General features: G+C 34.1%; 1 protein-coding gene and 1 long non-coding RNA gene across 7 annotated transcripts; both read right to left on the reverse strand.

Annotated features, from left to right (window-relative positions):
* LOC18601645 lies at positions 811-6623 on the reverse strand. Of its 5 annotated transcripts, none has more exons than XR_001927417.1 (4): positions 6535-6623; positions 2488-2670; positions 1416-1533; positions 811-1322 (listed from the first exon to the last, which is right to left on the reverse strand). It is a non-coding gene; the product is annotated as an uncharacterized LOC18601645 (long non-coding RNA). The 5 variants fall into 5 exon arrangements; XR_001927416.1 differs by lacking the exon at positions 6535-6623 and adding an exon at positions 5973-6057; XR_001927415.1 differs by lacking the exon at positions 6535-6623 and adding an exon at positions 4588-4668.
* LOC18601648 (ribosome biogenesis protein WDR12 homolog) lies at positions 19106-24242 on the reverse strand. Of its 2 annotated transcripts, XM_007032673.2 has the most exons (15): positions 24004-24242; positions 23404-23504; positions 22962-23068; positions 22738-22773; positions 22497-22582; positions 22136-22194; positions 21948-22058; positions 21716-21841; positions 21086-21229; positions 20388-20496; positions 20127-20263; positions 19980-20015; positions 19789-19882; positions 19617-19653; positions 19129-19516 (listed from the first exon to the last, which is right to left on the reverse strand). In XM_007032673.2, the coding sequence occupies exons 1-13, from the start codon at positions 24167-24169 to the stop codon at positions 19790-19792; spliced, it is 1311 nt and encodes a 436-aa protein (XP_007032735.2). In that variant the 5' UTR covers positions 24170-24242; the 3' UTR covers positions 19129-19516; positions 19617-19653; position 19789. The 2 variants fall into 2 exon arrangements, with proteins under 2 accessions (XP_007032734.2, XP_007032735.2); XM_007032672.2 differs by lacking the exon at positions 19617-19653 and having other exon boundaries at positions 19106-19516.

A 24524-nucleotide genomic window follows, 5' to 3' on the forward strand; every position in this document is an offset into this window, starting at 1 on the left:
TATGGTAGAGAAGAGTGTTTGTGGCTTTTTGAGATTTGCATTATTTAATTATTATCATGCCGTTTGACTATCAACCTCAATGCCCTCAACCATTTGTGAGTTGATGTCAGGTCAATTCAAAATTTTGACTTTATGTATTCTTGTTTTTACTCATATCTTTCAGATATTAACTTTTTATATTTATCCTTGTCTACTTTTTCTTTTAACTCTTCAGACAAAATAACAATTAAAATTGTAGTTATTTTTCTTTTTTTTAATATATTTTTCATGTTTAATTAATTAAAATATATTCAAAATATCTCTTTCTTTGTCTGTGTGTCTTATGCACTTTGAACTGAGATGTGGACAGAGTAAAGACTAATTTTGTTGTCTTATATTTATTTGTACAAAAATGGTTTTTACAGTAAATCCGATAACTATCATATTCCTCTTAGTTCTATCGAAGTTGTTCCTTGAGACTAATTCTATACTGGCCTTTGTTTTGTTTACAGAGGTTGGCGGTGCAGTCCCTACCAGGCATGCACAGGACATAGCATTTTCAGTTGCAAGATTCATACAGAGTGGTGGTTTATTTGTTAATTATTATATGGTATGTTAAAGTCCGCTGTCTCTCTTGTCCTTGTAAATTGTATTCACCCAATGCAGGATTAAGTGCAGCGAAAGATCACTAGCTTTGCTTGTAACCTTTTCCATTCTTTTTGCTTCAGTGCCACAGCTGGTTCTCCCTTATGCTCCAATTGATGAATATGGTATGTACATATGAACACCAGGCTGCACTGAATATATTTACCTGCTTCATCATGAGCATTATTAAAGATTCCAACTAGTTAATTTGATAGCACCATTCTTGTTTGTGTGTGACAAATGAATACTTGAATACTTGTAAAGGAAAAAGAAAAAGAAAGACAAAAGAAAATCCAACAGATGCTTCTCACTTCTCAGTATGTCATTACTAGGTAAGATAGCAGCATATCTTTATATTGATCGGCTGAACATTGAATAAAAGCATAACTAAATTATAAGCATGAGGGTTGAAATTTAATGGATGAAAGCATTTCCGCCCTTGAGAGAAACTAGGCTCTCTGCGTACATTACTAGCTGTAAGCTCGACCCTCCAAGGTGGAGTGTCTCTGTCTCTTGGTTACTTGAACGATACCTGACTAAACACTCTCCTTTGGAGGATCTTATTGAAAAGAGAAATCCACCATTGCTATCAACTCCTAGTGGCCAATAGGTATCGGGGATAGATCCAATGGTGAATAATTTTGTCCGAGAGTTCTTTAGACCAAGTTCACCCAACACCCATACATCATAGCATTTATCTGTCAAATAATGATCATGACAAAATAGCTCACCAACTGATCCATTGATTTCCATAAAATGGGTAAAGATGTGTGTTGTTTCAAAGTTCTTACCAAAACCGCCATCAGGGAATGGTGTTGTAATGGAAACTTCATCACTCAAGTCAAATCAAAGGAGCAATTCTTCATTATCAACAGCAGCCCAGCAGTGATGACACAACCATTCCCCGTTCTTCTTCAATATTAGACAATTGACTTATTCATTATGTACTTGTACTAAATAAACCAATAGTATGCTATCTTCGTTATTCAAATGTAAAAGAAATAAAAAATTTGACTTCTACGTTAGAATATATTGTGACATAATTTGTATATATATATATATTGTGACATTGAGTGCATTGGATATTATGATGGGAACAAGTAATAGCAGAGATCAAAATCAAATTGAAGTTCCTTTCTACAAGGAAAAAGGAGATTGAACAGCCATTATTATGAACTCTAAAAACACTTTTGATTACATCTGTCCTATAAACTGCTTCAATGCATCAAATGAAACAAAACAGTGTATAGTTGTATATTTAAACAAAGTAATGATAACGGAACAATAAAACATAATCTTTTAAGTTAACGTTTGAAGGCATATCTTTAAGCCCAAAGTGCTTTACGTAATTTTCAGTTGACATGAAATCCTCTTGCTCCATTCTCAGGATTATGTCAAAAACGTTCAGCATTTATATTTATTTTTTTTCAAATACTTGAATATTTGATTTATTTGCTGGTGTATAATTTTTTATTTAAAAAATAAAAATAAAATTTCTTTTTTTTTAATTAAAAAAATGTTTTTTAAAAAAATTAAAAATAAAAAGGAAGATGCTCATTGTTGAATCTCCAATTCGACATGCTCTTTTGTTCTTTAGCAAGAGAGGAAGTTGACATCAGCATATTATAATGAATGGAACAAAAGTAACATAACTGAATGTTCATTGATTTAACATAGGCAAGGGCCTTACATATAGAAATGAAATCTTTTCCAGCTACAACCAAGGACTATAAAAATTGGGATTTTAAAATCAGGAAAAATTTTGAGGCATGAATTAATGAATTATAACCCCAGTACCACTCAAAATTGAGCAAATAAAGCCAAATGGCTGTGAATATTTAAAGAAATATAGCTACATTTTACCTCACTAGATACAGATGTCTGAAGAAATACGGAGGCATGCATTCACCCCACCACTGAACACACTGTCCCCCTTCCACCTGTCAGCACATGATGCCTATAATGCACCCAGGCCACAGCGTTAATGGGAATTTCAAATTTGTCCTTCTCCTTGTGCGTATCCAGGACAGACAGATGGAGAGGCCACTGCCATGCAAAAAGCATTTATCAAAAGCAACAATATTATAGTGAAATTGAGAAGCCGCTGGCCTTCCAATTATATATTTTGAAAAGAAAATGGAATTTAAACAACTGTTGTGGCTGATGCTTCAAATTGAACTTCTTAACAAATGAACAAAGAATTCCAATGTAGCAAACCAACAGATTCATTTAGAACTTTTTGAATTCCTTCATTAAGTGCCTGGATTTTCAGTCCCAAAATCATTGTAAATCGTGACCTCAGGCAGGCTAGCCTAACATTCTGTTCATTGATAACCAGTTCATTTCCAACCCTCATTCTACCATTTCAGCTAAAGACGAATTTCCCATATGTTGGGATGATTTCCAAAGTTCATATACTCCAGCCAAGAGCTACAGCAGTAAATAGTGGAAAAGCTCAGATGATTGGACAAGAATTATTTAGCGGCACTCAACTATCGAGTTCTTTGGCATACATTTTTCTTAGAATTTCAATTTAATGAAACATTTGACGTCCACTAACGCAGTAAGATACAAATATATGATAGTGGACCATGGACAGGCACCTCGACAAGCAGTACGTGATTTTGCGGACGAACATTTATGATATGTCAGCCATGAGAATAAGCTAAATCATAGAGAGACTTAATGTTAGAAATCAATAGCAACAGCCGCACCAAGACTTGGTCTGACTAATACTACTGGCCTTTCGATGTAGGAATTCCAAAGCTAGATTAAATAGAAAACAAATTACTGATCTAAACTCAAGAACTGATCTAAATGATCGCCACTGACCAATGCAAAGTGCACATATACCCAGACCTTCATCCACACATCTCAAGCCAGATGATCTAATAGAAAGAGAGGGGTTTTTCCTAGTTGATTGATCCTACAAAAGTAGAAGTAAATAACAGGTAGATAATTTTGAGAAAAAACTTTCCCCACCCTGCGTTAAATTAAACAGCAAAATGAAAATTGATACAAACCACATTTGCAGCCATTATTTTATTCCAGTACTCAATCAATAAAACAACCTTTATTCTCTCTAGAATTTGGAGAACTACACGAAAATCTAAAGTTTCCCGTTACATCCACTAGTGTCTACCCATTCTCAAAAATGCAAAAAAACTATTGTTGGCCCTCAAGAAATAGAGAAAAAAAGAAGAAGCAAACAAATAGAAAGACTAGACTGTAGGGAAGAAAGAAGAATTAATTTGTACTTTAGCAACCAACAAGATGGGCAAGGTGCGGGAGTTTGGTCAATGAGTTAAAGGAGAGTGACAATGGAAAGTGGAGTTAAGATGGAACCTGTTCGGATAGGAAATAGAGAAGTGGGATCAATTGATGAGGATCATTAGTGACCATATCCAATGATAGAAGGGTATGAAGACACAGTTGACTGAAAATGGAGCTCCAGTGGAAGGTACTCCATAAGCTCTTTTTGCAGATCAATGATGTCAAGAGACAGGGTCATGGCAAGGAGTTGCTTCTTTGAAAGTTGAAGCTTTTAGTTGACGTATCCTTAAGGGAAGGGTAGCGGTCAAAGCTAAGTTGGTTAAGAGAGGTTTATTAAGGGTCAATTCTATGATTTGTGTCCTGTGTAGAGAGGATGAGTGTCACAGCCCAAAACTTGGGCCATGATTGCTGCATGGGCCTAATAGGCATAGCCCACCAGGCCCAGCAAGCCTCTCTATGTAAACCCGTCAATAGTCCATCTATAATTTTTTTTTCTTTAGGATCTAAGACTCGTGATTTCTAATGACAATCTCTACAAATTTAAATCGTGAAAATCAAGTACATACGAAGTTTACAACAAATCTCACAAGTTACATTAAACCATCACATATAAATATACGACCGACCCTTGATAACCAACAGAGTGACTCTAGGCGTGGGTGCTATCATTGAGAGTCGTAGTGAACTTACCGAAAGATGAATAGGAGGGAGCACCTCGACCTAGGATCAAATTACCTTCGATCTTGAAAACTAAAACATGAAGTTGAAAAGAATGAGTATAAACTTAGTGAGTGAACATAGGAAGGGAATAAGCAAACGATATGAAAGATTTTTTAGAAAACACGATGCACTTGTATCGAAACCATGCAATTTTTATATCATAAGCCAAAACTCGATGCCATGTTATTTTTCAACTCATTTTGAAAACATTTAAGAATATCAATTTTCAATATACAATTCAATCATATTACATTTTTCAAAAATATCTACTCTACAGGATAGGTGCCCATGCGTGTAAAAATTCACATATACATTATGTACATATAAATATATAGATAATTCAAACATACACCAAGGTCATCCCCACACTAGTCACCACGGCTCTGCACATACACCCGCCAACCTCAACTCAGCTCATGTGCACTCCCACACCACACATAGCTAATATCCTCATGTGCACTCCCACACTGCACATGGCATATATCATCATCATGTGCTCTCCCACAACGCACACTATTGACACCATTATGTGCACTCCCACACCACACACGCACAGTTATAATTATCATTCAACATTTCATTTCAATGCGTGGCACACATAACAACATGTAACAAGAATCTTTGCATAACAATACATCACATGCCACAAATCAATTGGCAATTCAACATAATATTTCAAATACATAATTCATCACATTATACGTTTAAAAACGTAGAAGTATCACTTGTGAAAAGCATGTTCCTGTGCAAAAATTTGAAAAGAGTCAACCAAGGATATTTTAGCATTTCATTCAACACATATGCATTTGTTCAAAACCTTTTAAATGCAAGTTCACTCACCTTACGATAGTGGGATACTATATCGTTATTAATTCGGAGGCATTTCTAGCTATTTCTACTTACCGGTCGCTCGTTATTTCCTCTAGCACACCACCACAGTACACTATCTTTATTTTTGCACTTCCTAGCAATAATCCAAATTCAATATCTTTAGTATATATCATTTCTACTTCTCTTTTTCATTCAATCATGAATCCTTATTCAACTAACTTATATCTTGACACATTTTTACCAAAGTTGCCTTTATCCTTTGCTTGCGTAATTCTTTAGATTATAAATACCGGCAACCTATTTATGACTCTAGCACATATATTAATCTTTTCTAAGGATATTTATCAAGTTCATTTCCACACCAATAACCTAGAATATGGCAGCAACTATAAATTTACTTCCATCAATCATTTTCTAAGTCAACATGCATCACAATTTACTTTTACATGCTGCCACAATCACAAATAATCAATACATATCTCATTTTTCCTTTTTACTTGTGATTTAGAGGTTAGAACGCTTACCCACCACTTAATCTAGCTCAAAATCACCACGCATTCCAAGATTCTTCCACATGCATGCCTCGAGTTCCTTGGATCTTTATTGATCCTTACTACCACAAACAAAACCTCACATCATAATTGGTTCAAACTACATGCTTTCAAACAAAACATCNCCAGTAACTTATTTATGACCCTAGCACATATATTAATCTTTTCTAAGGATATTTATCAAGTTCAACTATCATTTCCACAACAATAACCTAGCATATGGCAGTAACTATAAATTTACTTCCATCAATCATTTTCTAAGTCAACATGCATCACAATTTACTTTTACATGCTGCCACAATCACAAATAATCAATACATATCTCATTTTTCCTTTTTACTTGTGATTTAGAGGTTAGAAGCTTACCCACCCCTTAATCTAGCTCAAAATCACCACGCATTCCAAGATTCTTCCACATGCATGCCTCGAGTTCCTTGGATCTTTATTGATCCTTACTACCACAAACAAAACCTCACATCATAATTGGTTCAAACTACATGCTTTCAAACAAAACATCAATTTGTACCTTCTTTACCTTGAAATCCACAAGGCAAACCACCAAAATCTTTTCAAACCTCAACAATGGTGTGTGGGTAAGGAGGAAAACCTCTCGATTTTCTCTTTTCTCCTTTAAGGCTGAGCCTTCTCCGAGCTTTTCTCATCCTTTTTCCTTTCTTTCTTTCCTTTTTTCTTTCTTCTTTTCTCTCTCCTAGGGTTTAGTTGGGATGAAAAATGAGCTTAAGAGTTGTGGGTTGGGTGAATAAAGGGGTAAGAGAATGAAGAAGTAAGAAAAGAAGAGAAAGGAGAAGAAAAAACTTGATTTTTATGGTGAAGAAAGAAAGTCACGTTGGGAGGAAGAAGAAGAAGAAGAAGAAAATTCCTTATGGAGAAGATAAGGATCAGCCATGGATAAGGAAGGAAAGAGTTAAAGCTTCCTTTGGAAGCCTTGACCAAGCTCATGATAAAATTACCATTTTGCCATCTAAGTTTCTTCTTTTTTTAATTTAGTCCTCCCAACAATCTTTTAATTTCAATTTCCTTCTATTTTTCTTCCTTTACATGTGTGCAAACAAAATATAAAGTTTGCACTTCAACGCATTATCCCCATAATATTTAAATATATACTTACCCCGCGTTATCTTTATTTAATAAAGACACACGGGCCCCACTAATGTCGTTTTTTTTTTTAAAATTCCCTCATTTTTCTTCTCCCCCATTTAGATTGACCATATACTCCTCTTTCATGACTAATTTCGACATCAAATAAAATATTAATATTTTAATATTATTTTATTAATAAAATATTATTTTATTCTAAGATTTTTCACTTATCTCCTTGGAACCCAAAATGTCTTATTATACTCCGATTCACTTTCAAATCACTTTTTATCTCACCAATTCATCCTCAATAAAAATATTATTATTTAATTATTATTTCCTCGCGTGCTAAATATTTTACTCTAGAATATTCCTTTCACCCGCCACCGCTCTTTGACACTTAAATTCACATCAATTAGCCCTTTGTCTTATCAATACGGTTATGTTGACTACTATACGAGGGTACGGGGTATCATAATAAGGAGACAGTTGATCACCTGTTTTTTGGATGTATTGAAAGTTGGAAGGTTTGGTCAAGTTGGACTAATTAGTGGGGGCTTAGATGGGTAGCACAAGTGTAAGTGACTCAATTTTTTTTGGATTGGAATGAACTTGTTCGGAAGGGGATATAAGATCATGGCATCGGGCCTTTTTTACCACTCTGTGGACTAATAGATTAACGAGAAACGAGATTGTATTTCGAGGGAATTAATATCAAGATCTTGTCAGGCTTAAGGTTGCATGGTGGGTAAAAACCAAATGGTCAATGGATTTTCAACAAATGCAAAGACAATTAGACTCTCAAAAGTTAATAAGATGCCCACTAGGAGTGTGGAAGGTAGACTAACGTCTGAATGGGAACCACTTAGTAGAGGTTTTCTCAAATTTAATGTAGATGGAACTGTTAAAGGTAGTCAGGGTCAAGTTGCTATTGGTGGAGTGTTAAAGGATGAGAAAGGCGTGGTTAAAATGATGTTCTCCATCGTCATAGGGATTTTTGAGGCAAACATTGCTGAAGAAATGACAAATAAAGAGGCTTTCAAATTATTTGAAGCCTCTAAATGGGTGGGAAGCCATCTACTGATAGTGGAGAGTGATTTAAATAATGCAGTTAATTAGATCCGTAATCCAGATAAAGCTTCATGGAGACTTAAGAGAGATATTCTTATTTTGAAAGGAATTTAGAGGATGGTAGGGGAATGGTAGTTTAGGAAGATCAATAGGAAGGCAAATGGAGTCGCTAATGAGTTAGCCAAATTGGGGGTGCAAAGAGGGGAAAACCATATTTTAGTTTTCGATTATTTCCCTGTGTTCTCGTTCTTTTTCCTTTTCATATTGCTCTTTTCTTCTAGTTGTCTGATTGATTTTTGAACTAACCTGGTTTTTTTTTTCATTTTTAACGGTGCAGGCATCATGGTTTTCTATTGCTTTGGACTAACTCTCTGTTCTCAGTTTTTAGAATTATGGAATGAGGGATACTTGCTTATTGAAAGTTCCTTGTGATATTAGAAAGAAAGGAAAACCAAAATGAAAAAAGAGTGGAAAATGAGAAAAAGAGACAAAAATAAATAAAAAATAGGAAATATGAAGACTGAGCAAAAGTGAATTAAGTTATGAATCAATGTTTGGAGATGCTTTTGGATTTTTCTTCTGAAGGAGGCCTTTTTTGTATGCTCTCCCCAAAGGGCGGTTTTGTCTATTGAGGAGGGAATTAGTTTTTTATTTTGGTTACCCTTTAGTGGAAGGTTGGGTGATTGTCTTGGATTTCATGGGTTCAGTTTTTTTTTTTGTGGGTATCAAGGGGATTGCTCTTGGGTCCTAGCATGCCTTGCAAGGGTTTTGTTATAGTAAAGGAAAGGGTTCCTCTACTGGTGGTTAAGGGTTGGTAGAGTCTTTTTTTCAACTCAAAGGCAAAAAACTTTTTTCTATAAAAATAAAAAAGAGGAAAAAGATAATAATGAATAATAATAATAATAATAATAATAATAATATAATAATAAAAATATAATATAATAATAATAAAAGGATCTATTTCTTTAATTAACATGTTTTGATTTGCTTTATGAATCACTTATGCTGTGTCTATTTTTCTTTTGCCACCTTCTCCATGTGAGTTGTAGGTTTATTTATGTTTGTAGCTCTTTCTTGGTGGCAGACTGTTTTAGTTTATGGCTTTTTTATTGTTTTGGTCATTTGGTTGTGATGATTTTTGGATTGCAAGCTCGAGCTCCTTTATATTTGACGAAGGGCTGGTGAGGACTAGTGGTTCTTGGGCTCGAAAGAGGTTGCCTTTTGTGACAAGGGGGATGTGTTGAAGTGGTAGGGGGTTGGGGTGGGTTTTTCGTTGAAGGTCAAAGGTAGTGGTAGTGGACTTTAGGTCTAAAATCATTTTGTCTTCATTCTTTTTTTCCCATGAAAGGAATGGAAAATGAGATTTTGGAACAATTGAACCTTCTTGTCTAAGTTGAGGTCTGTCACAGAGATACTGTAGTTGCTATTTGAAAGGTGGCAATGGAGATTGGAGTTTGATCTGTTTGGGTTAATCGATGCTGTCTTGCTGATAAGGGTCATTGGTGGAGGACGATGCTTTGTGGGTGTGGTTATTAGATGGCTGGTGAAGTGGTTTTCTCATTTCCTCTGTTTGAAGGTTTGAAGTACTGTTGGCTTCCACAGGTTAATTCTATTCCAAGATGCAGCCCTGATGTTTCCTGGTTTTCCTTAAACGAGTAGATATCTTAAAGCTTAAGCTGTTAACTTGTGCATCTTTATGATTTTTTTTCTTTTTTCCTGATTTCTCATGTTTTAAGGTTGAGTCCTTGGTGCTCTTGATTGTTTTACTTGTGGTAGAGTTTTTCAATTAGGTTACTAGGTTTTTTTTTTTTTGGTTCTTGAGCATCTAGTTCTTGTTGGTTTGGAAAAGCTATTTAGGATTTGTCATGAGATGCTTTTGTCTCTTGTTGAGTTGCATGTTCTTTTTTGGAAATTGTATAGGCATTTTATCACCCTTTCCAATCCTTTATGTCATGAGATGAGAGTCCATTGCAAAGTAAGTGTGAGATTTAAAATGGCATATTGTTGATAAGGTTAATAAAAAATACCTTTCAAAAAAAATTGTATTGGGAGCCTTTTTATCCTTTAGCCAAATTTCTAGCAAAAAGGTCTTTGACTCTCTTAACCTCATTAGGAAAAAAAAAAAAGAGGAACCTATTACCACTAAAACCACCATCACCAATCACTCTAACTCCACCACTTAATCTCTCACATTTCTTTGTTACTGTAACTCTTCCCAGATGGAAGTGACCCAAACTTAACAATATCAATCATCATACTTTTTTTTTTCCAAACCAAAAATATCAGTACCCTTAATGTAATTTTATAACAAAACAAACAATAATCAAAGCTTAAAAACAAAAAACAAATCAAAACAGAATAGAATAGAAAGCCAAAAACAAAAGCTTTTAGACAAGGTACTTTATAAATTACTATTGTTGAGGTAAGTGAAAGTGATTAGTTAATATATGGTTGACAAAAACTTCATTTGAGTGATGGGACTTTTTTGTTATACTTTGACTAATTTATTAACGAAGAAACTTCACTTAGACAAATGAGAGAGAGAGAGAGAGAGAGAGAGAGAGAGACGTTCTATATCAGACAAATGATGTTCAAAATTGACATTATCATAGTACTATAAATACATAAAAAGGAAAAGGTCTAAAGAATGACTGAGACCACGTCTCTAGATGTGTTTGCCCCAACACTCTGTACTGATGAATTATGCCTACACAAGATCTTGAACAAATATGGAGCTAACTAATTTTTATTGGGATTAAAGATGAAGAAAAATAAAGGGTAAAAATTTTTAAAGTTAATACGATATATTTAAACAACAATTAAAAGATTCATAATAAATAATAATTTTATATAAAATATAAATAAAAAAATTAGAAAAAAAACTTATAAAAAAATTATACTCGACAATGTTTTCTAGATTCATAAAAAAATAATTCTTAAAATATAAATAATTAAATATGATAGACAAAATTTCATACAATGATTAAATATATAAATAGAAAGAAGAAAATAAAAAAAAAAGACTTTATCTCTTCTTAATTTCACATAATAGTGGTGAGTGATTCTCGTTCAAGTTAATAAACTCATAAATCTCTTTTGAAAAATGAAGTGTATTTTAGTGATTAGTTATATAGGAGAGAGTCAAGTAAAAAGTAAAACAAACAAAAGATAAAAGAGAGAGAGAGAGAGAGAGGTGTGAATAAACTTAAAAATTAGGGTAGAGTTGATTAGGACTTGTGAGGTCATTTTATTTTATTTTTTTATACTGAAAGTTCCCGCAGGGCCAAGCTACCTTGTTAAAGTTTTATTAATAATAAGAATAAACGTACATAACGAAGGGGGGCATAGAACCGTACCTCCTTAGTTACAAGAATTATAGGTATTTTAATACTTATTAATGGTTTCACTTTATGTGCATATTGTCCTAAATGCAACAATAAAGAGAAGTACTCGTTTTTACATGATTCTAAGAAGCAATAAAAATAAATTAGGAGTATTACTCGCTTACATTTATTTAAACCGGACATAGGGTAAATTCAATCTATCTAGTTTCAACAATATCTGAAGATTCTTATGTTGATGACCCTGATTTGATAAGAAGTCTGCAGCTTGCTTACTTTTCCTGTAAATATGTGAAATTCTATAGGAGATATTTTGTAAACATTTCCTTATAGATTCTAATAAATATCAAATTTCGTAGAATCCTTGTTTATCCTCCTAAAGTATGTTAATGACTACTAAAGCATCCATTTCTATCCAAACTCTAGAAATATTGTAAGCTTGGTATAAAAGTAAACCTCTATGCAATGCTAGTAATTCCATCTTAAGAGAATGAATGGGACCAAGATTTTCAGAAAAACAAAAAATGAGCATATCTATGTGATCTCGAATAACTCCCCCCGCACACTGTATTTTGAAAATAGTTCTTAGAACTACCATCAAATAGTAGCATGAGTAGATTACTTGCATAATCTTCAAAGGATTAATAATAGAGATTTGAAAGAATTTTGAAAAATAATTTCAAACCTGTTTGGCCACTAGGTTATCCTAAACCACATGTAACAATGATTCCTATGAATTACAGCAAAGGCATTTAGAGGCTAACTGAATGCCTTTAGATTTCATCTGAAGCTTTACTGGTATCTAGTTTTTTTTTCATTCTCCATAAAAAAAAGATATTGACAGCGGTATGCTTTTGTGCCAAATAAGCGCTCCCAAGCAAGTGGTAGGTTGTCGATGCCGGATTAGTTCCCATGCACTTCTAGTAGTAAATTCACCATTAGATGTAGGGACCTAGTCAGCTGTAGCATCCCTAGATCTATCAAAAGGAACCTTCACAATTTCATCAGCAATAACATCTGAAACTACCATTCTCAATTTCTCTATATCCTATTCATTTCCATTATAAAAGGAATTAACTTTAGACAGTGAATGAAAAAATGAAGGGAATAGATTAACGAAAGGCTAATCTCTCATCCAACAATCATGCCAAAAAAACAACTCCCCCTTACCTATCCGCCATCTGATATTTGGTTCAGTAAAGGTTCTGCCATCAACCATTCTTTTCCAGACTTGGGAATCATGCAACTTACTAGGTATAGATGAAGAATTCGGCCCATACAATATTTTGCTAGTAGGTATTGTGTCCAAATACTGTTACATGTTCGGAACCGTTGCCATAGTTTTGCTGAAAAGGCCCCAAAGACATCCTTCAAGTTTCTGATATCTAGCCCACCTTCCAAGCATAGAAAAGTAATTTTTGCCAGCTAGCCCAATGAATTCGTTTACACTCTGTAGAGCCTCCCCATAGAAAACTATTGAAAAGTCTCTTTATTTTTTCAATTACACTCACTAGAGGCGTAAGAACTTGGTGGAGGTAGATCGGTAATGAAAAAAGAACGCTTCGAAGTAAAGTAATTCGACCACCAGAGGAAATGATCTTGTTTTCCCATCCTAAAATACAATCACATATTTTATAAGTATGTGAGTCAAATAAGAATACCTTCTTTGCACCTTTGTATAGTGGATTGCCCAAATAAGTAACAGGCAATGTTTTGTGCATAAATCCAATAGTTTGTGAAATAATTTGTTCCCTCGAAGCTGCAAGATTATTAGCTATGATAAAACAACTCTTTTGATGGTTCACTTGTTGTCCTGAAATCTGTTCATATTCTTATAAAAAATCAAGAATCCTTTGCAAAGCTGAACGGCTCCCATTAGTAAAAATCATCACATCATCGGCAAAAGTAAGGTGACTAATAATCATACTACAACCAAATTGATAATGAAGCAATTTATATTGAGCAAAGAGATGGTAAAGACCTCGTGATAAATATTCAACAACTAATATAAAAAAGAGTGGCGAGATAGAGTCACCTTGTCATAACCCCCTTTCTGATGTGAAGTAGCCAACAGACTGCCCATTAATTAGTAAAGAGAACCAACAGTTAGAAATACACCTTCTAATCATATCAATCCAATGACCATTAAGACCAAATTTATCCATCACCAAGTATAAAAAATCCCAATGCAACCTATCATAAGCTTTCATCATATCTAACTTTAGAACAACATTACCTCCTCTTGTTTTGTAGTCCAGTTTGCCTATTAACTCTTGGGCCAGTAATATTTGTCACTAATAATCCTACCATTAATAAATCCACTCTGGTTTTCAGAAATAATGCAAGAAGAATTTTAGATAACCTGTTAGCCAACAGTTTAGTGACTATCTTATTTAAAACAGTACACAAACTAATTGGTCTAAAATCAAACCATTGCTTGGCATCTTTTTTTTTTTGGCATAAGAATGAAGTTGTGGAGGTAATTCCTTGTGGAAGAGACGCCCCATCGAATAAATCTTGTGCTACTTCAAGAAAATTTGCTGCTATAATCTCCCAACCGTGTTGATATAATAGAGATGAAAAACCATCAGGTCCTGCTACACTGTTTTTATCAAAGTTAAACACGGCTTCCTTTACTTCCTGTAGTGTGGGGACTGAACAAAGAAATATGTTATCAGTAATAGAAATAAGTTGTGGAATTAGGTAACAGTTGAACCTGGAAAAATCACATTGGTCAGCCTTTAAAAGATTCTGGAAGAATTCAATAGTTGAAGTTTGGATAAAAAGTGGGTCATTTTATTATTTATTATTTATATTAATTATTAAATATAAAATTATTTTGAAAAGTATTAGAAAATATATATAATAAATAAAATATTTCAAATTTTTGGAGAGCCACAACTTTCATAAATATACTACTTTCCAAAGCTATTAAAAAGATATATAAAATAACTAAAAAATTTCAAAAATTCTGGGGACCCTCCACTCTTGAATGCTCTAAACCATGCAGTTGCAAGGATAGTTCTCTGCATAAAACATTTACAGGAAAGAGATTCATCAGTCAGGGAATTAAATTTCCATTTTGAAATGAATTCATTTTCCCAATTACCTTGCAAAGCCTCAGAGTTCGATCTTTTTAAGCCGCGGCTACTATAGGCAACAGACCTTACTAATGAATACACTACTAATCATGAAGATAAATATAAAATAGCCTAGAGATATATCTAATGGCACTAAGCAGGATTTGCCATAAAACAAACAAAACCTGTAATAGTGTTTCGCATCACCAAAATAGAAAGGACGATACATACAGCAGGCTCGGAGTTATTGAATGATATCAAGAAAGCAATAACCATTGAAATTTACTGAAATAAAATTCAAATGACACAGTCATATAGTAGAATAAAATGCTTGGACATCAACCACAGTCAAGTCACTACTCTCCACACTTTATTCATAATATGGAAGATAGATTTTAGGGTAAGGATCATGATATATGCTGCACATATATATATATATATTCTATATGGAGGAAATGCCAGTCTAGCGGTATTGCGTAAAGCGACCGGTGCATCCATGCCTGCGGCACAATAAGTGAAGTTGATTCCTTAGTCATCCATCGACAGTGCAACTTCACGCAATTGATTGGATCCTTGCTTGTCCCGATTGCATCGTAGCTCTACTTACTCATGTGTATAATTCTTTATAGCATTCTAGAGTTGTGAGGGAGGGTACGTTTTAGTTGACTTGGAACAACTCCCATTCTTTTTAGAACAAGTCTCGTGTTTGTCTTGTGCTTCCAAAAAACTTCATTTGGGGTTGTAAGACTTGCCAACTAACCTCATCCGAGGTTTCAATATGGTGATCTGTCAAAAAAATAAAATAAAATCAATTTTATTTTTTGAGTAGGGAGGATTTTAAAACTAACTGAGTAGCACGGATTAAGCTTACTGAGTTGCTAACATATGGGGCGTTACTACAATAACTGAGATATGGCCTTTATTTTTTTTGTAATTTATGCTTACATTCCATGAATTGTGAAATAGGAAACAAGAGGGAAATAGGAACACTTTGTTGGTCATTGCAAGTTGAACGGACCATTGCACAACGAGCTTAAAATATTCGAAGTTTGCGACGAACCTCTGTGCACAGAGAAACACTAGGAAATGAAAAAAGGATTAAATACATGGTTGCCACGTGGAAAATGCTGCGATAGAGTCAAGCACTCTAAACACTCAAAACTCTAAACTCAAAGCTGCTCAACGTTCAATTTATGGTCTAGTCAACAATAATTGATCTCTTTCTTTCTCAATAGCTTCTTGTTTGGCTTCAGCCTCATAAAGAGCTCTTCCTTCCTATCACAGTCATCAACCATTCCACAACACTACCCTAGATTTTGCCTTCATTTATTTCTTTAATTGAATATACAGACCCCCACACCAAGGGGAGTCACCTAATTTTCCCAACAGTGCAAAGCTTGATTCAGCTTTAACTTTCATATTAAGACAAACTTTCTTAGTAAAAATTTTCGGAATCTTTCATTATTTAAATATATCATCACATAATCAACTTATCAATCATTTTCGAAAGACCTAGTTAAATGAAAATAGCTAAGAAGCATAATATATGCAGTCCTCTAGAGCCAAAACTAATGACAATAATACAATATTCACCAGCAAACACTCAAGACAACAATAATTCTTGGTCTGTACTACGAGTTGCCAGTAAATAAATGCTTTCTGCAATAATATCATCTTCATCCATTATTTGATAAAAACAACTCATATTTCAATTGACAGTCATAACTTACCCCATATATATATATATTAAAAAAATAAAATCAACTTTGAAATAACATATCCAAAAAAGCTTGATGTTTGGACTTTCTTTAATAAAGAACCTTTCTTAACCTTAAATGAAACTGTCCACCCAATTTGGTTCAGAAAACAATAAAGAAGATAGCATGTGAGTAATCAAGGCACTCATTGTCACAATTTAAATCTTAATTTCTTTTACATGTGAGTAATGAAGATAGCATTATGTTACAATCATTTGCCAAATCATAAAGAATGACATATTCAAGATTAGATGATAAGCATCTTCCTTTTTGGGATGAGGATAGCATGTGAGTAAACAATGCACTCATTATCACAATTTATTCTAATACAAATTAAATCTTTAATTTCTTTTACATTTGAGTAATGAAGATAGCATTATGTTACAATTATTTGTCAAAGGATGAAAAACTCAAAACTAGATAATAAGCATCTTCCTTTTTTGGATGAAGATAGCATGTGACTAACTAATACACTCATTGTTACAATTTATTTATTCTAATACAACTTAAATCTTTAATTTCTTTCACATGCGAGTAATGAAGATAGAATTATTTTAGAATCATTTGTCAAAGGATGACAAAACTAGATAATAAGCATGCATATTCCTTCTTTGGATGAAGATGGCATGTGAGTAACCAATGCACTCATTGTCACAATGCAATTGAATGAATATGGTTGCATGCTTGTCCCGATCATTGCATCGTATTTCTGTTTCCATATGTATTTCATTCTTTATAGCTTTTGGAGGTCTAAGGGAAGATAGTTTCTAGCTTGAATTGGACTGATTTCGACATTGCTTAAAACTTTGAAAATATTCACACGATCCTTGCTACCCAATGCCAACCCAAAGTAGACGAATTGATTAAAATTCTTTTCAAAACACGTCCCGTGTTTCTCCCATTCGTGCTTCCAGTAGAAGACTTTTCCAACTAATCCTTATCCGAGGTTTCAATATGGTAATCTGTCAAAAGAAGGAAAATAAAATCACTTTTTTTTTTTTTTGAATAGCAAAGATTTCAAAACTTACTGAATTGCACAGATTAAATTTACTGAGTTGTTATCATATGAGGTGTTACTACAATAACTAGGATATGGCTTTGTTTTATTTGTGCCCCTCATTCCATTAATTGTGAAAATAATCAACTTATCAATTTTTCCCAAAAGAGCTAGTTAAACGAAAATAACTAAAAGGCATAATTTATGCACTATTTTAGAGCCAAAACTAATGACAATAACACAATATTCCCTAGCAAACACTCAAGGCAACAATAATTCTTGGTCTGTACTGCAAGTTGCCAGTGAGCGAATGTTTTCTACAGTTTCAACAAAAAAGTAAATGCTTTCTGCATTAGTATCATCTTCGTCCATGATTTGATAAAAATAACTCATATTTCACTTAACAGCCATATCTTACCATATCTATATATATGTATATATATTTGAAATAACTTATCCAAAAAAAGCCTCGTGTTTGGACTTTAATAAAGAACCTTTCTTCACATCAAATGAAACTGCCCACCCGGTTTGGTTGAAAAAACGACAGGGAAGGTCAACATGTGAGTAACCAATGCACTTATTGTCACGATTTAAATCATTAATTTCTTTTACATGTGAGTAATGAAAATAGAATTATTTTACAATCATTTGTCAAAAGGATGACGAACTCAAGACTAGATGAGAAGCGTTTTCCTTTTTTAGATGCAGATAGAGTGTGAGTAACCAATGCACTTATTGTCACAATGCAATTAAATGATTGCTTGCTTGTGTCAGTTGCATCATATTTCTGGTTCCACATTTATCTCATTATATATCGCCTGGAGGTCTAAAAGAAGATCACTTGGACTGATTTCGACATTGCTTAAAACTTTGAAGATATGAACACGATCGTTGCTGTCCAATGCCAATTTCGTTTTAGCAGATCAACAAATGTACAACAACTTCATGTATTGGATTAAAGAAAAAACTTCAAACTTAAAAAGATTGCCCATTTGCTTGATTTATTGCAAAGTTGAGCGGGGCCATTGTGTTACGAGCTTAAAAAAGTTGGTATTTCCTAACCCTATCCCTGGACACAGCAGCAAAATACTCCAATACTTACCACTAATTGACAATCAATAAAATCCTAATCTGTCACTCTCTCAATTTGGGTTGAGGTTTAAAAGGTTCGAAACAGGGTTTGGTTTAAGGCTAATTTATTATAAAATGAAGCTTTTATTTGGAGTACAAGGCTAAAAAACCCTAATCGACTAAAGAGAGTGGATAGAGCGATCGATATGAGGGAGAGACTAAAGAGAGGAGAACGAGGGAGCAGCTCATACAATGATTAAAGTTCACTAATACACAATTAAGGGTTATTTATCTATAAATAATTTAAAAATTTCATGTTTGCCGTTATCACTATTTACACATTTAAAATGAAATGTCAATTTCAAACATTAATGAATCCGCATGAAATTATGGATAAACCAATCAAGTGTATTTTACCAACAAATACCTTCAAACTTGAAAATGCCACAAGTTATTTGCAAAAGGTATATTTAAAAAGAAAATTACAATAACTTCAACCAATGAATTAATTAGAAACCTTCCACTTCTTCTACCAAGTCTGAACCATGTTCTCGTAGTATCAACCACTAGAGTGAATAAATTGTGACAACGAGTGCTTTGGATACTATAAGATGAACAAGTATAAGCAGAGATCAAATTCAAATAAATGTTCCATTGAACAAGGAAATGGAAGATTGAACACCCATTAATATGAACTCTAAGAACACTTTTTGATTACCTATATCCTATAAACTTTAATGCATCAGATAAAACAGAAACAGTATTGAGTTGTATATTTAAGCAAATTAATGATAATGGAATAAATAAAACATAATCTTTTAAGTAAACTTCTGAGGGCATATCTTAATTTGAGCCCAAAGTGCTTTTTACATGTCCTAAAGTTCCCTGAACAAAATTGGTTCACAGATGACACCGATCCATAAATGGTTTAGCCTCTCACTTGACATGGAATTGTCCGGCTCCATTCCCAGCATTATGTCACAGAACAACCTAGCTGAGAAAAAAGTGCAGTATCTATCATCCATCCTTTTTCGAACACAAAAAAAAAAAAAAAAATGGAAGATGCTCATCATGTGGTCTCGAGTTTGTCATGCTCTTTGTTCTGTAGCAGAAAGGCAAGTTAACATCAGCATAATATAATGAATAGAACAAAAGTAAACATAACTGAATGTTCATTGATTTCACACAGGCAAAGGCCTTACATATAGCAATGAAATCATTTCCAGCTACAACCAAGGACTGTAAAAATAGGGATATTCAATAAGTAGAAATTTTAACACATGAATTAATGAATTATAGCCCAAGTACCACTCAAATTTGAGCAAACAAAGCCAAATGGCTGTGAATATTTAAAGAAATATAGCTAAATTTTACCTCATGGAATAGAGATGTCTGAACAAATACGGAGCTGTGCATCCACCCCACCACTGACCACACTGTCACCCTTCCACCAGTCAGCACACAACACCTAAAATGCAGCCAGGGCACAACATTAATGGGGATTTCAATATGTTTGACTCAAAACTACATCAAAAGAATATAAATAACAAAGAATAACATCATACCTTGTCCTTGTGAGTATCCAAGACAGACAGAGGCCACTGCCATGCAAAAGGCATTTGTCAAAACAGTATCCAAAGAAACAAAAGGTTGCCTTGGGCTTGGCACATAATATATAGCTAAATAGTGAAAGAAAACAGAGAATATGATACCGCTGTTCTTAGATCCCACAACATTACTTTCCCATCATAGGATGAAGAAAGTAAATGAAAAGAAGACCTATCGTGCCACTTGCAAGCCGAAATCCAAGAACTATGCGAAGAGAACTGAAAAACAGGTGCAGATGTTCCTTGAAAAGTAAAAGTTTTCATGTGAGATGGAAATCTCGGTGGTTTTATGTGTCCGCACATCCACTGAGTGGGTGAGAAAAAGAGGAAAAAAAAATAAAATACATGAAATTATGAACAACAGACCTGGCTTGCGAGGATCCCATATTCTAAGAATTGGGTCAGAACCACCGGCAGCTATGAGAGCTGATCCTTCACCTCCTACGTCAATGCAGTTAAGGACTTTGCCACAGAACTGTGCATAAAAGAAGGATGGTTTCATTCAAACTTTGGGGGAAAAAGGTTTTTCAATCTTATCTTTCCAATAGAAGACAAAATCAGGAAACAAATGAATCAACATAATTGCATCTAGATGTATCTGATGCTGTATTTGAACTTTTGAAATCAAGCCAAATGCTAAAAGCAACAACTGCCCAAATTCCAAATCATAAGTCAAAATAAGTTACAGTTTGCGATTTTTCAAGAAAAAATTAGATTAGCATTATGTAATGATGTACAGTGAAGCCAGCCTCGAGGAAGAGGTGGGCAGGACAGGAGGAAAGACATGAAAAAACATTTAAACAGGTCAAAGGGATCCAAAGAGGACCACAGAAAGTGGAAAGCAAAACAGGAACCAGGTTGGGGAAGTGAGAAATGAAAAACAATTTAAGATATAATATTTCCTTTTTGCCCTTTTTTTTCTCGGATGAAAAAAAACTAGCAAATTCAAACAAAAGAAAAAGTGCCAAGACATGAGTCAAGAAGCATAAAATGTACTTCCCATCATATAACTAGAATGCAACTGTATGCAGACACAACAAATGCATAGAGAGAGAGACACGTACTATATTAGATAAATCTTTGCCTGTTTCAACATCCCATTGTCTAACAGAATGATCCCATGATGCAGAATAAATAGTCTCATGTTGAGGCCAAACCACAGACGACACGCACTGTGTATGGCCTACAAGCATAGAAACAGCCTCTCCCTACACAAAACATGATATTGTAGTAAATTATACAAATAACTTGCTGCGGAAAATAAACTAAGCAATAACAAAAGGATGCGTATATGAGAAACATCAAAAAGAAAAAAAGGAGGAAATTTTGAAATTTATACTAAAAAGCTAACGTATATGAATAAATAAGTAGCATTCCTCATAATGACATTGTTATTTTATAACTATTTGGGGAGAAACATTAAATTAATGATAATGGTTAAAAGGTATTCATGTTCTACTTAACATTTTAAGAGTAAGCAAGGATATAAGACCCTCCCCTTCAATAAACAATAAGGTGTTATACTTATCATTGTCGCCGGCAGAAAAAGTCCATGTTCTGCTTGTTCTACTTTCAAAGAGCCTTGACGAAGCAAGGACATTCTCCAAGGAAGCTTTTATGTACGACGGTAATTGGTAAACAATTTCAGCTACATGAAAATTGAAATGCAGGGCAAAGAAGCAAGGATGCAATACCTCTGATTGAGATTGCTCAGCTTTACTATTCACCTTTCTTTTCTTGATTGACACCACATCCCCATCTGTATCAGAGTCATTTGTCCGCCATAAATTGATTGTACAATCCCAAGAACCTGAGCAAACCTATATCAAGTAAAGAGACAGAGGCAATGACCCTGATGTTCAAAATCCACATTATCACAATATGATAAATACAAAAAAAGGAAAAGGTTTAAAGAACGGCAGAGACCATGTCTCCAGATGTCTTTGCTGCAACACTGTGTACAGATGCATTATGCCCACGCAAGATCTTGAATGCTCTTATCATTGCTGGATGATCATTGGAGTCCTCTGCATCAAACTTTTACAGGAAAGAGATGTATCAGATAGTCAGGGAATTAAGTTTCCATAATGAAATGCATTCATTTTCCCAGTTACCTTCCAAAGCCTCAGAGTTCGATCTTTTGAAGCAGTGGCTACTGTAACACTTCCCAGCGCTGCATGCGCAACAGACCCCACTCATGAATACAGAAATAATCATGAAGATAAATATGAAATAGCCTAGAGATATATTTAATGGCACTAAGCAGGATATACAACACCTGTAACAGTGTTTCATTTCACCAAAATAGAAAGGATGATACATACAGCAGCTTGGAGTTGTTCAATAATATCAGAAGAAAGCAATAACCATTGAAATTTATTGAAAATAAAATTCAAATGACATAGTAATATACTACAATAAAACGCTTCATTAAAAAGGACTAAAATATTAAAGATGACTACTACTATCCCAAACCTTCTGAGTTGATGATACTAACAGAAGAAATTGCATCACTGTGCCCTTCTAGAATATGCGTACACAGTCCAGCTTCTTTCCATACTCTAAAGGAAATTATATAAAAATGAAAAAGTTTAGAAATAAAGGAGTATTTCTGTTAACCAAGTTCCTCAGAATGAAAAGTCCAATAAAACAACGAAAAGAAAACAGCAACAACATTTAAAGTTAAAAAAATCAGACAAGACTAAGTAATATTTACCTTCCCAAACCATCACAGCAACCAGTCAAAATGAACCTGCAAAACAATGTCAATTAAGCAGTGTTATGAGATAAATGTAATGCCAATGAACTGAAAGTCATCTAATCTTGCTTAATAAATAAGATAATACTAGCACCAACAGTAATGCTACAGTAAAAAGTAAAGCCCTGAGCTACAGATTAAAATGATGTGCCCATGGTATGGTTACATATTGAAACGCTTACCTAGGACTAGAACCATCGACTGCACTGACCCAATCATCATGTGGAGAAGGCTCTTCCTCTTTTCGAGGAGCAACAGCTCTTATGTACTCAATTTCCAAAATTTTCTCCTGCAATTGTTCATGCATTACAGCCAGGAATTAAGGATTGAAAAGTTATCCTAATTCTTCTCAAATTTCATATATCTGCAATTTAGCATGAATGCCATCCTGAGAAGCACTTAATAAGAAAGATGGCAATGCACATTCAATTGTATCACCAATTATAAGCCTGACCAAAAAATCAATAACATAAATTTGTGATGGTCTCTGAAACCGTCAGAAGAGATAACTAAACAAGTTTAAAAATGACTAATAGCAAATGAATTGCATCTTTCTCATTAGTTTTTCTTTCACAAAATTTTTCTAGCAAATTTCAGCAAGGCAAATTCAAACTGAAAAAGTACCGCGGAAATGCCCTTGGCAAGAAGAAACTGCTCGAGGGACATCCGAACCAGCTCTCCATTGATCAGGAAATCAAAGGCCTCAGTTTTCCACTCAGAAACCACTGCTCATAGAGACACAATTTCCAACTTTTAGAAACAGCAAAAGATAATAATTACCCAGAAGAAAAACTAATTACACCAACAGCTCTAAAGCCCATTGACTTGGACACCCACAATTCTAAAAGAAACCAGAACACCTTCAAACACAAACCTATCCACCCTCCAAAGCACGATGAAAACCGATAACCAATCCATTCTTAAGCGTCTACATACGTATACCGGCTTGGAGAGATTATTAGCAACAAATTACAAATTACCGGAAAGAAACCAGGAAACAGCCAATTACCCAGAAATATCTACATACACTTATTTGCTTGGATGGGGCCATTGGCAACAAATTACAGTTACCCATAAAAAATCCAAACCAAGTTATAACAGAAAATATTAACTAGAATCCAAAAACACCCCCACAATTTCTTAAGAAACTTAAAAGTAAGACTTCCAAATGAAAAGAAAAGAAAAACCCAGTTGGGAATTCTGTGGATATAAAAAAGTTTTTACCAGCTTGAAGAAGCTTGTTAACAATGGAGGACAGGCCTAAACGAGAGAGGTCAGAAGGGATGGCAATGGCTGTTGTGGGAACTTTATACGGAGCTTTTAGCTTTGTTACAAATCTCACTTGAATCCTCCTTGAGTTGTCTTCATTGGTGTCCCCGTCAATTTCCATCTTTCTTTAAAACTTTTCTTCCTTCTAGGTTTGTTAAAGTAAGAGAAAGAAGAAGAAGAAGAAGAAGAAGAAAATAAGGCAGGGGCTTTAGGAAAAGGAAATGAAGATGTGAGGGCTAGGGTTTTAGTTATGGTTAAAACTTCAAATCAGCCACCCTAGTTTTTTAGATTTTCTAATTTAGCCCTTAATGATTTTTTTTTTTAATAAAGTTTTCAACAAAGACGGTGATGACTTTACAAGTGTAAAGTTAATTAGCTATAATAAAAGACATTAGAATTGAAATATAATTATACATTAAAAGGTTCTTAATATTTCAATTATGTATAATTTGAAATTATGTAATATTAATTTATAG

The sequence above is a fragment of the Theobroma cacao genome, chromosome 4 (assembly GCF_000208745.1).
Source record: "Theobroma cacao cultivar B97-61/B2 chromosome 4, Criollo_cocoa_genome_V2, whole genome shotgun sequence".
Lineage (NCBI taxonomy): Eukaryota > Viridiplantae > Streptophyta > Magnoliopsida > Malvales > Malvaceae > Theobroma > Theobroma cacao.